Source organism: Antechinus flavipes, chromosome 5 (genome assembly GCF_016432865.1).
Source record: "Antechinus flavipes isolate AdamAnt ecotype Samford, QLD, Australia chromosome 5, AdamAnt_v2, whole genome shotgun sequence".
NCBI lineage: Eukaryota > Metazoa > Chordata > Mammalia > Dasyuromorphia > Dasyuridae > Antechinus > Antechinus flavipes.
In genome coordinates this window covers 56155676-56174489 of record NC_067402.1, presented here as the reverse complement: position 1 = coordinate 56174489, position 18814 = coordinate 56155676, and the positions used below count along the sequence as shown (strand labels likewise).

Genomic DNA, 18814 nt, shown 5'->3' with positions numbered 1-18814 from the left:
GATGAGCAAAATAAAAAACTAAACTAAACAAAATACCCAAACAATATTATGTTCCTCAGTATGAGATTTGTAAGAAATTTAAAGGCTGAACATACTGCATATATGCTTTCTATGGAATCTTTACTATAGATACAATAACAAAATATTTTCAGGTTATTCCAATGTTTGGGTAAATTTGTTGTTCAAATGCACCAAATAAGTGATAAAATTAAGAAGATACATACCATTATCAAAGTATCTGATGGTTGAATTTCTGGACACGCTAGGGTCAAAATTTGCCATTAAAGGAGCTATGTACTGTGTGGCTGTTAGCATTCGGTGTACAATTTCCCCTGTATATATAAAACCTGCAAGAATAAAAATAGAAACAGAGGTAAATAATTCTGTAGACCCAAGAAGAGCCATTTCTGGAAAATAAATTATATCAAGGACTGAAAATAAGTGAAGAATTGCTTGACTATATTATATTGAAGTTAATACATCAAATTAGAGGCCAAAGATTGAATTTGGTTTATTATTATTTTTATTGTTATATTATATATCATATAATAACACAATTATACAAAACATATTTTATATAATATATGTAAATATATTTATGTAAGACAAATATATTTATATATAATCATAAACAATATAATTATTTTCATAAATTTCATTTAATGTATTAATTATTGATGCCATTAATTATTAATTAAAATACATACAGAATTAATGTTTATTGATTGTTAATATATATTATTAATATTATTAAGTAAGCATACTCAAAATTAAAAAAAAAACAATACAAATAGGAAACAAAGTTATTAGAGAGGTGGTTGTATGATTTTCCTAAAAAATTTATTTGATTGATGTTTACACAGTGCTAAAACCAATTATGGGCTACATTTCTGTTGTAAACATTAGAATTATTGACCATTTTTCATTATTACTCATATTACTTTGAGAGTAAGATAAATGGTTAATATGATATACATTTGTCAATATTAATATCAAACAGCATTCAATACTTCTATCCATTTAAGGTACATCATGAACTATATAGCTACAGCTATATAGTTTATACAATCTATAATTCACAATTAAAAAGTTTGAAAGAACAGTGCTTGGGACTAACTAGTACTTTCCTCAAATTACTTAAACATCATTAGCCCTAAGATATATCTGTAGATAAGATTTAAAAAATCACTTCCAGGTCACATAAGCAAGTAGACTTGACTTTCTATTTCCAAACATCCTATACTACTCCAAAACAAAATTTTAACATGAAAAATAAAGCAACATCAACTGTTTCTAAAATCTAGGACACCTAGAATCCAAAAGAAAGTAGTAATCATCATCATCGTCATCATCATCATCATCATCGTCATCATTGTCGTCGTCATCATCATCATCATCATCATCATCATCTTCATCCCCTAAATACTGAAACTCATACTTAGCTAAAGGCAATGAGGCCATGCTAGCAGACCCAAACATAGGGCTACAAAACCTATCTTAATCCCTTTGCCTTCTCACTCTTTCCTGTACTGGCTCCCGGACACAAAAGTTTGCTTGAGCCTCAACAGCCAGATTGGCCAAGACCCTTCAGAAACAGATCCAGGAAAACATTAACAGAAGAATGAAATATGGTCTCTAGATTCAGTAAATGAGTCCAAATCTCTATGAATAAATACTGTAAAATAAAAGCAAATGACAACATCTGAGTCAAAAGGTCTTCTGAAAATTGAAAAGAAGCTGGAAAGGAATTTGGACCTATACAAGTAAAGTGACTATATTTCCCATACACACTTTGAACCAGAGACTCCATTACTGAATATAACCCCAAGGAAGCCACTGATAAGGATAGAGTGCTCATATATTTTAAAACATCTAAACTCCTTTTTGTGAGGGTTAAATATGGAAAACAAAATAAATATCCACCAACTGAGGGATGATTGAACAAATTATGATACTTGAAAGTAATCAAATATCACTGTGCTATAAGAAATGATATGGAATGAATATATGAATATATACAACCATGGAAATTTCTATATGAACAAATACAAAGTGACATAATCAGAAGCAAGAAAACAATATACTCCATTGCAAATCACAAAATTATCAAGATCACATCAGGTGCAAAAGAAGAGATTTGAGAAGATACCACCAACATATCCCTTCATGAAGGTAGGAAATCTACAGGTATTACACAGTACAGACATTTTCAGATTTTTTTTCAATGCATTCATTAGTTGTTTTGACATTTTTCTTTTTTTCCTCTCTATAACATTATTTGTCAAACAGGATGGTCCATATGTAAAAGATACTATGGCAAGGTAAGAAATAGGAAATAATAAGAAATTTTTATTTTTAAAATGTAACATATATATATGTGAGTGAGTGTGTGTGTGTGTGTGTGTGTGTGTGTGTGTGTGTGTGTGTTCTGGTTAAAAAATTATCAGTGCTTCCCTAATCTGGCTAAAAGTGAGCTTAATGAAGATTAACTTGCCTATAAAGTCATCTAAGCATCTTTTCCATAACAATTCCAGCCAACAATCAATTATTCACTTTGTGGATTACCTATGACAAATATTTAATGTAAAATTGGCTTTTTGCCATCATCTTTTGGGCTACCTATAACAAAATTTGCTGAGTTATCAGTCTAAACTCTAATTAGGAAGCCTATGTATTATTATTGTCCATACGTATGTCTTTAATATATGTAATGTCTATATCCATAACTGCAATTTAACTACATGTACACATATAGATATTGAACTTTTAATTGAACATTTAATTTTCACTTTAGATCTTCGATTTCAAACTGTGTTGAAAGCATATCCCCTTCATTGACATGGATCAGTAACTTTTCAATAATTTGTCTTCACAATGTCAGACTTCAGCCCAGGTTTCATGAATTCAAAACTGGTTCTCTATACACTAATCCATTTTGCCTCAGTGTAATGTAAATAGGTGTTAATTCTCTGAGTGCACAAAATACATATTTCAGGTTTCATAATAATCAACTCACCTCTTCTACCTACATTATTGCTGCTAATGATTAAAATATTTGTAGAATGTACTGACCTACTTTATTAGATGATCAGTTCCTCATAACTAGGCATATATGAATAGAGATTAGATCTTACATAGAGATCTTACATAGAAGAATTGATATTTTCAGAATGGATAAAACCAGATGATTTTAGAGGATTTTCTCCAATGTGGCGATTCTGTATTTTTTTTTAATGAAAATAGGTTCTTACATCTGGAGGATATTTAAAAGTTATATAACTTCACATCTGTTATTTTATTTTGCTCTTCTAAACAAAATCATGGCCTGTAATCTGATTTTTATGTATGCATATCACAGACTTCAAGGTGAGTTATTTTTGAATAAATTACTTCAGAAGTAGGTTATATTTTGTCCATTTCTTAGTTCCTTTTCCATTTGTGGCAAAATCTCTTTTTCTGTTAAAAATTTCTGTTAAAAAATTATTTTCCTAGTAATTAATGACGAGGCAATCCGAGGCAATGTTTTTGATTCCATGATATGAGTATGAATTTTAAAGATATTTTAATTTTTTTCTCTCTTAACATCTTTAGAAGGAAGAATCTTTGGGGCTTACATTGAATTTTTGTATATTTACTATTACGTATGCATGATTGCTTTGAAAGTTCCTTCATGGCAGAAGCATCTTTGCTTTTTTAATATCTCCCTAGAGGCTTATATTTTCCGAATCACACCCCAAATATTCAAAGACCAGAATCAAATCTTCAAAATGACATTCATGAAAAATAACTACCCTGAGTATCTCTGGGTCATGAATTCTCCTTCCTGTTAATGGCATGCATTTTTAATTTCACATGAAAATGAATGCTACTAAAAGCTAGATATCACATTTATAGATGGGAAGTTTAGAATGAAATTTAATTCTATTCTAAATAATCCCAGGTTTAACTTAGCCTAATGTGAATTTCTAATTGGCTCTCAAATGAATTTTTGCAAAAAGTATGAAGCTTAATTGATGGGAACTTCATCAGAAATAGGGATTGAATGAATTTTCTCCCTCCCCCCTCAGTGGAAACAATTCATGCTTCTAAATTATGTGATACAAACACAAAATCATCTTACAGCATCCCTGCTTTGAAGAAGCATGGCCATTGCTGAGTCCAGATATTTAATTATCACTGCTAATACTAAAAATAAATGGTAAGAGCAAAATGAACTTCTCCTTGAATTGCTTTCTGTATAAATTTGGCAAGACGGGGCTCACTACTGTCTGTGACCTACTTTCTGGATTGTAGTCATCATTTATTGCTGTGTCCTTTCGCCAGGCAAGAATTTTCCAGACATACAATTTCCTGAACTACTTATTCCTTCCTTAGTGGGAGGGGTCTGGAAAATTTTCCAAAGTCAGGAAAGAAAGATTCAATGAAATGTAATAATGTCTGTTAAGCTGGGTTTTGTGCCTTTGTTTGTTGCTGGGTATAAATAAGCTTTAAATTATGTCTTACCAATAATTTTCTTGTTGTTATTGTTTTTTGTTTCTAAGAGTCCAAGATAAAAAAAAAAAAAGTACAAAATCCCATTATGACGTTAATGTTATTTTCACAAGACATCAATTTTTTTTTATCCTTGCTTATAAAAAAGAAAACATACCTATCAAAAATCAGGTGAATTTTTAATGGCTGAAAAGTAAAAGCTTTATTGAGGCACTGAATACTTTAACCTAATTGGACTTATAGTTCAATTTTTTAAAAAAGGGCAGAGGAGAAAACTTTAAGTGCAGTAGTTAAGCCCTGGTTAATCTGATGAATCAGATCCACTTAGAGAAATGGAAGCAGCCTTGGGAACAATGAAAAAATTTTCAAGCTTCAGAGATCCTTGGAGACATTAATAGCCCATTCAAATGTTTACCACTTTCATATAGGTATGCTGGGCAAATATACTTTTGCTGAAATACCAGGAGTTTTCCAAACTTACATAATTTCAACTAATTTAAATATAAAAATTATTTTTTTCAAATTTTTAGGCAGAATCCAAAATCTTATCAGACACTCATATATCAACAAACTTCTTGAGTATTTTTCCAGTTATCTTGAGCTTTATTCATAATAAATTGAATTATGCCATAGAAATAATACTGGATTTATAGTGTTAACACATAGGTTCTAATTCTCATTCTGTCACCAAGTTTGTGTGATTTTGGGCAAGATGTTTAACTTTTTAAAGACCCAGGTTGCTTATCCATAAAAAGAGACTGCAGGAGATGATCTGTTAGTGTTTTTTTAGCTGTATAATTATTTAAACAACAACAGGCAGTCTCTTATCTAAGAAAAAATGTACATTTTTTAAAAGACATAATTATTCAGGAATGTTTCAACAGGAAGTTGCCAGAAAATTAAGGTAAAAGTGTTTATTCTTTTTTGTTCACAAATTGTTCAATATAAGATTTTTTACTTAGTGTTTGAAAAACCGAGTTGTCAGTAAATTTAGAAACACAGTTGATTTTAGGCAATTGATAATTGATGAAAAGATAATTAATCATGTATTCTTAGCTAGAGTTTTGTGAATTTATTCTATACAATTCATTTCCTTTTAAATCCATGTTTTTAATTTTTTTTTATTTTGTACATTTAAAAGTTTTCATCTGAGCTGTCCACAAGCTTCACCAGACTAGGTCTATTACACCAAAAAAAAAAAAAAATTGCAAATCTTTATTGGTGTATCTTTGATCTTATACAGGTGCCTACTAAGGGCTATGCCCATGGCTGAGTGTGTGAACACAGAGATTGATATATAAGTGTTTATTAAGTACCTCCTAACATACTAAACACTGTATAAGGTTTTCACAAAGTGAAACAGACCTCTTGAAAACTATATAATAAGTGGCAGCTAGGTAGACAGAGCATCAATCTGGGGGGAGGGAGGAGGGAAAGAGGAGGGAGGAAAGCAGGATTTAATTTATAACAGTTTCTCTCTTGCCTCTATAGATTAATAAATTCTGTTTTCTGAATCATATAGACCTCTAAGCCTCGTTGTTTTTTTGTTTTTTGTTTTTGTTTTTGTTTTTTCATGTATACCAGAGCATTTATACTCCTTACTGCCCTGGTTAACCTAGAGAAGTGCATGACATTAGATAAATGAAATAAATATATGTAAGCTATAGATATATATTTGAATGATATAATTGCTTACATTTATATAGGAATTCTAAGATTTTCATTATGTTTTAACAGATTATGTCAGGATGTAATTTATATGTTTATTTAGCTTACTCCTTTCTGACAACACACATGGGAAATAGGTCATTGGTGACTTACCACTAGCCCCACCTCAGATAATGGCATCATACCTGTGACCTCCCATTTTAAACACTTGAACCTGGCAGTCATGTTTGACCCTAGACAAAAATGCTATGATTGTTGTTAATCTATTCCAAAGAGATGTATCACACTTCTGTTTGCATCTCATCTTGATTTCTGCTTCTAATGACTACTGTTAAGGCTTGGCAATTAACCAAACAACCAATACAACTCACAGGGAAACTTCCTTTCCATCTGTTCTACCAAAGTACCTATATTTGGAATTCTTGCTTTAATAGAACCCTCCTCACTAGTTTGAGAGAATAATGAGTTTATAAAACATCATCCTCTGTTTATTACAAATAGTTGCTTCATTTTATAGCAAGTGTCACACTGTAAAGGGTGAGCATGTAGAGCCTGTAATTGGCTGTGAACCATCCTGTGAAATTTTAATGTTGAAGTTGCTAAAAAAAATATGCACTGAATCATCTTTCACTTAAGGTTCTGACCCAGGAGGGAAGAGGGAAGAGTTGGCCAATTTTACTGGCATGACACTAAATGCTGAAAACCAGATGAAGTGCCTGTGTTGTAAAGCACAAGAAAATATCTCATTGCTTTTTTTTTTCCTTTATGTCTATGTACCCTGAAACAAACTTCATAGATCTGCAAAGGTGTCTTTTTCTACCTACCACAATTTAGGAAAAAAATCTTCCTCATCTTGTTGTTGGGTCTACTGTTGATTAGATGTGAGAATGAGAAACTTTCACTTATAAGGAAAAGAAGCATTTTATGGATTTAAGATCCATAAAATGCTTCTTTTCCTTATAAATTTCTTCAAAATTTCTTTCTTCAAAATTAGTGGCAGAAAAACTTCAGGAATCTTACAGATAACATTTTTTTGTCTTGCTGTATTTTACACAGATACAATTTCAGGAAGGAATTAAGATCAGGAATAAATACACACATGCATGCGCGCGTGCGCGCGCGCGCACACACACACACACACACACACACACACAGTGCAAACTATGAGCCAAATGCTTACTGTTTATAATTTAGTCAGTCTGCTAAGCAAAACCATATGTTGCAATGATTGCTAATTTGAAAATTAAAATGCTTTGGTAAGTTGTCTGGCAAAGTAACTGTCTGCCAGTAGCAACTATACAATGAGAGGTTTCACATAACAGAGGTTTCCACTGGGCAGAGTTTTGTTGTCAGTGGAATGCACAGCTCATTGGGAAATTCCCTGGATATATTGTAATATATAAACTGTTAGTTTAAAACACACACACCCACACACACACACACACACACACACACACACAGAGAGAGAGAAAGGGTTTCTGAAGCCAATAAGACCAAGACAGGACTGTATTCTTGTGGGAAAAGGAAGAGGAGCACTATTGGTAGTAATGGTGGTAGGGATGGAAATTCAATACAATTTCATTAACTATATTTGTTGGCCTTCATATTTCAAATGTACAAATAAATACAAATATTGTATAGGAATATATAAATTCCTATACAGTATTATAGGAATTATATTTGTGAAAAACCTCACCTGGAATTCATTTAATTAATATCTTCATCATGCGTAGATGACCAAAATTAAATCAATAATATTAAGAAGATATTATTGACTATTTTAAGAGGATGACTTTTTCCCTTAAACTCCTAACCTTCTTCTAGGAATGATAGAGGAGTTAATTTTCAGATATGATCTATAAAATACATAGTATTACTTTTTTCAGAAAGATAAATAGAAAAATTCTCCCCTTCTTATGCAGGAGTACCCTTATAATGTACTTAAAGAATTTGATGTGCAGAATTTCATTCTACTGAATTCAACTCACTCTACCCTCATTCCAGTTTAGGTTCCTGTCCTTTTGCAGGAGTTCAGAACTTATATATATTCTCCCCTTCTTTCCGTTAGTGTATTGAAAATCCTGGATAAGATTTATGTTCGGCCACATATCCCCAACTATTCTCTGTGAGTCTTGTATACATCTAATAAATGCACATAATCTCCCTTGATAGATTAGAAGATTCTTTGAGAGCATGGACTATATTATATGCTTAATGAGGTATCCTCAACACTTAACAAAGAGCCTAGAATATAATAGGTATTTTAAAGTGTTTATTGCTTAACAGGGAAGAAATATAATCATATCTATAATTTTCTAATAATCAATCACCATTTATTAAATACTAACTCTGGGTCACTGTACTAGCTGCTGGGGATAAAGCCAAAAAGAAACCTTCTTCAACAGATATAGCTGGTAGACATACATATATACACACACACTATCTATCTATATATACACAGAAATAAATTTACTTTCTTTGTATGTATAGGTATATTCATATGCACATAGTTGTACATATGCATTTATGTACAGATGCATATCTATACATATATACAGACACACTCATATAGAATAAATACAAAGTATTTTGTTGGGGAGAGACAGTAGCACCTTAATTAATGAGGAAAAGTTACATGTCATACAGATAAACTCAACTTTCAAGGAAACAGGATTGCAAAAGAAGAGAAGAAAAGAAGGAGACCAGACATGTAAGACAGATTAGGAAAAGGCAAAAAGTGGGAAATTCAGAGGCACATATGCTGAACAGTAAAAATAGTTTGACTGGAATGAAGACTATACAAAAATTAATAATCAGGTAAGGGAGATAGATTAGATCCAGGGATAATGGGTTTTAAAAGCTAAAAAAATGTTTGGATATAATCAGAGAAGTAATAGAGAATGGAATTTATCAAGGAGAGAGTTATGTCTAAAGCATTTTAGCAACTAAGTGAGAGGTGGATCAGATAGAGGAGAAACTTGAGAAAGGAAGAATAATGAGAAGGCTATTCCAGTTGCTTAGATGAAAGGGGTGAAATCTTAATATAGGCCACATGAACAAGGTAGAAACAGGTACCAGAAACTTTGTGATAAGATTAAGCAACACATTAGATGTATGGGATGAGGAAAGTAGAAGTCAAGGACAACTCCAAGGTTGCCTACATCATGACTGGAGAGATGATGCTGACTTTAACAAAGATAAGAAATTAGAAGTTAAGAGAATGTCAGGCAAAATATTGAGTTCTAACTCACCAACATGAACAGAGTACAGATCCATTGATAGTTGCTTATTATTATAAGGAAAAGCCAAAAAGGGGTAAAGTATAGAATGATCTGAAATAAATGAGTAAAGTTTGTATCCTTTGTGATTATATAAGAGATGGCACTTACTGGGTATGACAGAATAACATATGGGGAAGGACAGAATTATTCAATTCCTTTTTTTTTTCTTTGCAGGGAGGGTAAAGAGTAGAGAGACTGGAGAGGAGAAAATAAAAATGGCTAGGGAAGAGTTGTAAACCTTTTTTAATATGGAGATTAAAGGAAAGACTTGGATATATTTAATCAAAGTTACCAGTTCCATATGTATATGTATCACTTCTTCAGGTACTGAATGCACTAGCAGATTGAATGGATGAGTAACTTGTCAAAGATCTTTAAGAGATCAGAGACTGGAGATGTATAGTAGGATTATAGAAAAACAGGCAAATATTCAAAATTTCACAAAAAGGAAAATATTGCAATCTGCGACTCAAAAGCCATTAAGCTTGAATTAAGTTCTTGCTAAAATTCTAGACCATACCATTAAAGTTATGGTTAATGAACATTTATTTAGAAAGGAAAATTGACATCAGTAAGATGCAACTAGGCTCTATAAAGACAGATTCTGCCTTATCATATTCCCTTTATTGAAAGGGCTATAAAAATGTAGATCAGGGAAATATAGTATATATTTTCTGCTTAGGTTTGAACAACAGATTGGATAAAGTCAATCAATCTATTCTTATGGGGAGGGGGGGAATGTTGGGCTATGGATAGCATCTTAGCAATTATAGATAGCTCCTGGAGACACCAGTATAGTGATGCAAAGATTAAATCTATTGAATAGCTAGTTTCAAAGAGGAGTCATTAATGATTCATTGTCAGCTTTTGTAGAAGTGTCTAGTAAAGCACACCAGAGACTTAGGCTTCAGGTTGTGATATTTAACACTTTTTTTCAATGACTTGGGTAAAAGTATAGTTGACATGTCAAGTCATGTATTTATTTTTTTTACTTTATAATATTAATTTTGTAATATATATATTATATATTATAATAACATAAATTTTGTGATATTATATTTAAAAAATACAATTGAATAATTATTATTCCCAAAAAAAGGAAAGAAAAGAAACTCTACTGGAAAAATGAGCACATGGCCAAAAAAAAGCCCAGAACCTACATTTGGTCACCTTTCCAGAATAAGCAAGGATAGTATATAATGTTGAATACAAACTCATTAACAAAATATAAAAGAAAGATATTAGAGAAGATTGTTATTAATTTCATTCTTCCAAATTAATAATAAAACACAGTCAATGGAGAAAAATAAATCTGAAGATAGCTTGGTAGAAGACTAAATTAAGTCAGATTATCCCTTATCCAAAGGCATTGAAAGATTAAATGGAAGTACAGGACAACAATAACAACAACAATTAACAAAGAAATGGAATAGATCTTCCTGTATATTTGTAATTATCTAGTTTCTTCACTGGTAATCACAGAACTACCACTTTTAGACACCTAAGAAATGACAGCAAAAAAGAAGAAAAATCAACAACACCTGGACAAAGTATCTGGACCTGACTAAATCCATATCTAGAAAATGTAGGCTTGGAAAGCATTTGGAGAATTATTTTTAAGATGTCTGAAAGAAGCTGATATTTCAAAAGTTTAAAAAAGTGAAATTGTATTAATATTACAAAAACGGGTGAACAAGATAGTATTTATAGCTACCCACCCACAGACCAACTTTCTCATTTCTATAAAATTTGCAAGAGAAAGATCTTTGAATGTAATGAGTTTATCCTTTACAAAAATATTAGAGAAACTAGCTGACATTTCACATTTTTTTCTCTTAGCAAACCTTATCTTCATATGAACAAAACTGAAGAGCTATAAAATAGATAGAAAAGATTATGTTGTGCTTATATTGGTTGATTAATAAACAGCCCAACAACCTTTGATTCAAGAGAAAAAAACAGAGCCTTAAAAGCTTTTTTTCTGGCTCGGTGTTTCCCATGTACACATTTAGATCATGTAGATTCTTTGATGAATAAAACTACAATAATAATAATTTTGTTCAATGATTCTCTACCAATATTAAATGGGGCAAAAAATAGGGAGATAACTGCTTTCCAAATGTGATTGTCACTGTCATGGAGGATTGCCTAAGCAGATTTTAAGTGGAAGAAAGGTTTCCCATAGAAAAGAAACTCCTCAGATGCTATAAATTATGGGTAGTATTTTATTTTCTGTTAAAAAAAAAAAGGACTCTAAGGGACCTCTTCATTGAGATCTGTTGCAATATAGTAAGATATATTTTGCAATTCTCATAAAAAAACTCAAAGCATAATTCATATTGCCATACAGTTGAATGGAATGACTGAGTATATCAACATATCACCTTTGGACAAATATTAGAGACAGAAAATGAGCTGAGACCAGATTCAAATAGTAGGAGAATAGTTGAGATCATATTTAAGAAATAATCTCAGCTTTCAATACTGCCTTGCTTAAATTTGAAGCTTGCTTCAGCTTTATGGTGACAAAGAATTGGAAATCGAGGGGAATGCCTCTTCAGTGGGAAGTGACTGAATAAACTGTGGTATCTGAATATAATGGAATAATTTTGCTCCAAAAACATGATGAGCAGACAGATTTGTATTATATTAATACTACATTATAAAATAAAATAAAAAACACCTTAGAAAGACTTAGATGAATTGATGATGAGTGAAGTGAGCAGAACCAAAAGAATATTGTACCCAGTATGAACAACATTGTGTGATGATCAACTTTGATAGATTCTTCTCAGTCACATAATAATCTAAGACAATTCCAAAAAATATGATGGAAAATGCTATCCACATCCAGAGAAAGAACTATGGAATCTGAATGCAGATCGAAGCATACTGTTTTCACTTTTTTTGTCTAATGTAGAAATATGTTTAATATGATTGCACATTGTAAAAAAGAAACCCCAACTTTTTCCTTTCCACCAAAGACTATTGTGTGAATACATATATTTTCCCAAAAATATACATCTGTGAAAGAAATCACTAAGTCTATACTTTATATGAGAAATAAGTTTCTTCCTTCTCAATTTTCATTCATTGAATATTTATTAATTAACTATGTGATATAAACAGGACAAGGAGATTGACAGCAATATGTAAAATCTCAATATTCTTCAGCAAAGATTTTTTAAATTGACAAATGATACCTATGCTATACATTTGAAAATGAACAGCTTTAAGTTGTGATTTGTTCATTTCACCATTGGAATTTCATTATCTCAAATGAATAGGGCTGTTGTAAACTTGAAATACATGAACTTGAATATTAATTTAACTCTTTATCCCCTTGTAATAAACAGATTCATCTATTACAATTTTTCCCTTTATGAGAAGATGTTTGACATTGTATTTCCTTGATTTTAAAAGATGCTTTAGTTGCCCACTATCACCATTATTATTCAATATCGTATTAGAAACACTAGCCTCTGCAATAAGAGTCGAGAAAGAGATTAAAGGAATTAGAGTAGGCAATGAGGAAACCAAACTATCACTCTTTGCAGATGATATGATGGTATACCTAAGAACCCCAGAGATTCTACTAAAAAGCTATTAGAAATAATTCATAATTTTAGCAAAGTAGCAGGATACAAAATAAATCCCCATAAATCCTCAGCATTTTTATACATCACCAATAAAATCCAACAGCAAGAGATACAAAGAGAAATTCCATTCAAAATACCTGTGGACAGCATAAAATATTTGGGAATCTATCTACCAAAGGAAAGTCAGGAATTATATGAGCAAAATTACAAAAAACTTTCCACACAAATAAAGTCAGACTTAAATAATTGGAAAAATATTAAGTGCTCTTGGATAGGCCAAGTGAATATAATAAAGATGACAAATCTCCCTAAACTAATCTATTTATTTAGTGCTATACCAATCAGACTTCCAAGAAAATATTTTAATGATCTAGAAAAAATAATAACAAAATTCATATGGAACAATAAAAAGTCGAGAATCTCAAGGGAATTAATGAAAAAAAATCAAATGAAGGTGGCCTAGCTGTACCTGATCTAAAATTATATTATAAAGCAGCAGTCACCAAAACCATTTGGTATTGGCTAAGAAATAGATTAGTTGATCAATGGAAAAGGTTAGGTTCACAAGACAGAATAGTCAACTATAGCAATCTAGTGTTTGACAAACCCAAAGATCCTAACTTTTAGAATAAGAATTCATTATTTGATAAAAACTGCTGGGATAACTGGAAATTAGTATGGCAGAAATTAGGCATGGACACACACTTAACACCATATACCATGATAAGATCAAAATGCGTCCATGACCTAGGCATAAAGAACGAGATTATAAATAAATTAGAGGAACATAGGATAGTTTATCTCTCAGACTTGTGGAGGAGAAAGAAATTTGTGACCAAAGATGAACTAGAGACCATTACTGATCACAAAATAGAAAATTTTGATTATATGAAATTAAAAAGCCTTTGTACAAACAAAACTAATGCAAACAAGATTAGAAGGGAAGCAACAAACTGGGAAAACATCTTCACAGTTAAAGGTTCTGATAAAGGCCTCATTTCCAAAATATATAGAGAACTGACTCAAATTTATAAGAAATCAAGCCATTCTCCAATTGATAAATGGTCAAAGGATATGAACAGATAATTTTCAGATGATGAAATTGAAACTATTACCACTCATATGAAAGTGTTCCAAATCACTATTGATCAGAGAAAGGCAAATTAAGACAACTCTGAGATATCACTACACACCTGTTAGATTGGCTAAGATGACAGGAAAAAATAATGATGAATGTTGGAGGGGATGCGGGAAAACTGGGACACTGATGCATTGTTGGTGGCGTTGTGAACGAATACAACCATTCTGGAGAGCAATCTGGAATTATGCCCAAAAAGTTATCAAACTGTGCATACCCTTTGATCCAGCAGTGTTACTTCTGGGCTTATATCTCAAAGAAATACTAAAGAAGGGAAAAGGACCTGTATGTGCCAAAATGTTTGTGGCAGCCCTGTTTGTAGTGGCCAGAAACTGGAAATTGAATGGATGCCCATCAATTGGAGAATGACTGGGTAAATTGTGGTATATGAATGTTATGGAATATTATTGTTCTGTAAGAAATGAGCAGTAGGATGAATACAGAGGCTTGGAGAGACTTACATGAACTGATGCTAAGTGAAATGAGCAGAACCAGGAGGTCATTATACACTTCGACAACAATATTGTATGAGGATGTATTCTGATGGAAGTGGATTTCTTTGACAAAGAGACCTCACTCAGTTTCAATTGATAAATGATGGACAGAAGCAGCTACACCCAAAGAAAGAACAATGGGAAACAAATGTGAACTATTTGCATTTTTGTTTTTCTTTCCGGGTTATTTTTACCTTCTGAATCCAATTCTCCCTGTGCAACAAGAGAACAGTTCAGTTCTGCAAACATATATTGTATCTAGGATATACTGCAACATATCTAACATATATAGGACTGCTTGCCATCTAGAAGAGGGGGTGGAGGGGGGAAGGGGAAAAATCGGAACAGAAGCTAGTGCAAGGGATAATGTTGTAAAAAAATTACCCTGGCATGGATTCTGTCAATATAAAGTTATTATTAAATAAAATAAAATAAAATATTAAAAAATTAAAAATTAAAAAAAAGAAAGATGCTTTAATTAAATAAATATGCAACAAGATCACTTTATGAAATACATGATACAGTATTATTTTGAAAATATTATACATAGTTGTATCTGTTTTTCACTCTTTGTATGGTCAGATTTTAATATTATCATAACTACTTAAATTTCTTTTCAGGTTTTATGGCTTTAATGTCTTTCCTTTCCTAAAGAAAAAGTATATTTCTTTCCTGTTCAAAATATAAACATGATTTCCAAAAGGACATAATGTTAGAGATTTATGGAAAAGGATTGTAGGTAGATAAATAGGTAGATATGTAAATAGGTATTTCTACCATTTTAAATCCCTAATTTTCTATAAAACACAAGCACTACTTTTCCTTCACCTCCAATTTAATCTTTATAAATCTAGTAAATACACATTGTTTCCAATGTGGTTCCCTTATTAGATTTTGAGTTCCCTGACAACAACTGATTTTTGTTTGTTTTATTTGTTCTTTTTTGTTTGTTTGTTTTTGCTTTGTTTTGTTCTTCATTTGTTTTGCCTTTCTTCTTATGCTCATCACTAAGCTTAGTACCTGGTATCTAGTAACTACTTAATAAGTGGCTGTAAATATGATTACTGCTTACCTTCCTGACTCTTCAAGTGGTTATGACTGATTTTACCTTAAGAACAAAGCCAAACCAAACTTGTGTAAGTTTTATGTGCATTTTTGTTTTATATATGTGTGTGTGTGATTTTTTTCAATCCTGACTCTTGTGTTATGTTGTGACTATTGTGCATAGTTTGTTATGCATAGAGCTTAATAATCCACCCAATACCTCTCCTCTAGATTTTTGTTTGTAATTTTATCTGACTCTTTGTGGCCTCATTTGACGTTATCTTGTCAAAGATATTGGATTAGTTTGCCATTTGCTTCTTCCAACTCATTTTACAGATGAGAAAAGTGAGGTAAACAGAGTTAAATGCCCAGGTCACAAAACCAGTAAGTATCTGATGCCAGATTTGAATTCAGGAAAATGAGTCTTCTTGATTCCAGGTCTGACATTCTATCCACTTGACCACCTTGTGGACCTGCCCTTTTATGTGCAGATAGGTATACATATACATATACATACACATGTACACATAAATATGTATCTGTCTATCCACATATACATTTTATTTCCTGATTTCAGACAAATTTTGTCAGGCTAGTTGCTATTTAATTTCTGCCTTTTTTATCCTTAGCCATATGCCAGCCATCCAGTAGGAGCTTAATAAATACTATTTAAAAAAAAATATTGATCTGAAAAAGAATCAGTATGGAAGGTGCTCCAAAAGACAATGTAGAGAAGAGTTCTAAGAATAGATTTAAATGTACCAATCAGTGGATCACAACTCATTATGTAAGGACTCTTCCCTTTGTACACATGAGCAGGAAAGGATATGAGTTAGTAATATAATGAGAATGAAGGAGAGTAGTCACAATATTAGCCACTGAATACTAAGATACCAATAAGAAGGACTTTGGCATGTTATAAATATTTTGTCTTGAGGACATGGATGAGAATAATAAAGACATAGGTTGTTATTTGCTCCAGGGGAGGGGAGAACATATTCCCAAAGAAGATCAGGGATCATCTAAGTGCTGAATTAAATATCACTATGGTGAAAATATGATGCTTTGGAGGTAAAGGACCAGATCGTTATTCCCAACTTTGCTCCTTATTCTGCTTTTGAAGATGATCAAGTTATTTAACCCTTAACAACCTCAGTTTCCTTAACAATAAAAATGGGTTTTGGATTTATGTGATGCCTAATATTCCTTCTGACTTTGAATTTTAGGTTATTTATGCCCATTTTTCTTAAAAACAAAAAAAAGCTGTTTCTTTTTATTTATTTAGAGAAGATTTAGGTAGTATATAAATGCTTCTATCATTGTTAGTAAATAGGATTGAATATACTCATTTTGGACATTGGCAGTGAGGCAGAGAAATAGAGGAGTTTTTGATTAGCATCTGATTAGATTAAATTTCAAACATTTCATGTTGGATGTTGACCAGGGCTTCTTAAAACATATTCCACTCACAAATCCCTTTTTGCCAAGAAATTTTTATGGGACCCCGGATAAATAGGTATATAAATCAAATATTAACTGATAACATAATTTCATAACCCTCACATTTACTTATGGTACAAAATACTGAACAAAGCTTTTCAGGCTAATAAAATACTGGGGCAATATCTATTACCATGAAGTAACTTGAATTGGAGATTAGTGGAGAGACTATCAACTTAAATTTGAATCCTATTCTTATAAAATGTTGTCTTTCTCTATGCACAAACACACATAAGCACATGTATTTAAGATAGTGTTTTGCCTGGTTTTAATTTAAAATATATATATACACAAAAGCAACAAACATGCTCTGCTTCTCCATAAACATGTTTGAGAAAACATTTAAATGTATAAAATTTGAATGGAAAACTGAATGGTGCAGACACTCTAACAGGAATTATTATGGAAGAATTTGTTTCATGAATTAGAGCTAGGAGGGATTTTGGAAATTATCCAGTCCAGTCCTCTGATATTGGAGATAAGGAAACTGAGACCCAGAATAATTAAGTTACTTGCCCAGGTGATGAAGTTAGGAAGTGAGAGAGTTAGGATTTTTCACTTCAAATCTAGAAATTCATCAGTTTCACTAAGCTTGGTGGGATTGAGAAGGAGAAGATAGATGGCTTATAGATAGTACAGAAAAGGTCTTTACATTAGAAGCTATAGAGTAAGCAATCAGAAGACCACACATACATTCATTAATTCTCCTTCTCCTTCTCCTCTTCTCTCCTCTTCTCTCCTTTCTTCTCCTCTCTCTCTCTCTCTCTCTCTCTCTCTCTCTCTCTCTCTCTCTCTCTCTCTCTTTCTTTCTCTCTTTCTCTCTCTTTCTCTCTCTCTCTCTCTCTCACACACACACACACACACACACACACTCATTCTCTAACTCTCTCCCTCTCTAGATCTCTCTCTTTCTCTGGCTCACTCTTTTGCTCACTCGCTGGCTCATTCACTCTCTCTCTCTCACTCACTCTCACTTTCTCTAAAACAAAATTCCATATAATTATAAAGATGGAGGAAGAATAGCACAGCAGCAATGCTAGATGACATCCTAGAATTTAGTCTCATATTCTCTCTTAAAAGAAGCTTGATTTTTTCCACTGCCTCAGGTTTTTAGCTCCAATTAAATCTTGAATACTTTACCAGCTTCCCAAAACAAAATAATTAGGGAAACAAAAACAAAACAAAAATTTTCCTCACTGGAATGACTCATTTTGCAGCTCAATGAAATGTGCATTTGGCCTAGTTCCAAAACTATTCAGTTGCAAGGGGGAAAAAAGCATGTAAAAAACAACAAAAAGGTAGTATAATAATGCCATGTGCCCAAGACAACCAGATGGAGCTGAAAGGATCATTAATTTAAGCCTTCTTTCTTATTTAGAGAAGAAATGAATCATAGGGCTACCTTGCATTATCTTCTTTAGAATCCAAATTTTTGAGTAGCAAGAGAATTTACAGATTACCTAATTCAATTAAGTTATGTGGCAGAAGAAAACAAGGTCCACATAGGCTATAGAAATGAGGCTATAGAATATTTAAATTTAGAATATTGAAATTAAAAGTTTATAATTAATAAGAAAATAATATATTTTTCCTGCAACG

The 18814-nt window shown here is 32.0% G+C and overlaps 1 protein-coding gene across 2 annotated transcripts in view; it reads right to left on the bottom strand.

Moving 5' to 3' along the window:
* Positions 1–18814, bottom strand: part of PLXDC2 (plexin domain containing 2) — a 518304-nt gene that overhangs the window by 174606 nt on the left and 324884 nt on the right. For both annotated transcript variants that reach the window (XM_052000461.1, XM_052000460.1), the window contains exon 5: positions 225–347. In XM_052000461.1, the coding sequence (XP_051856421.1) occupies positions 225–347 (123 nt within the window). The remainder of the gene's footprint in view (positions 1–224; positions 348–18814) is intronic.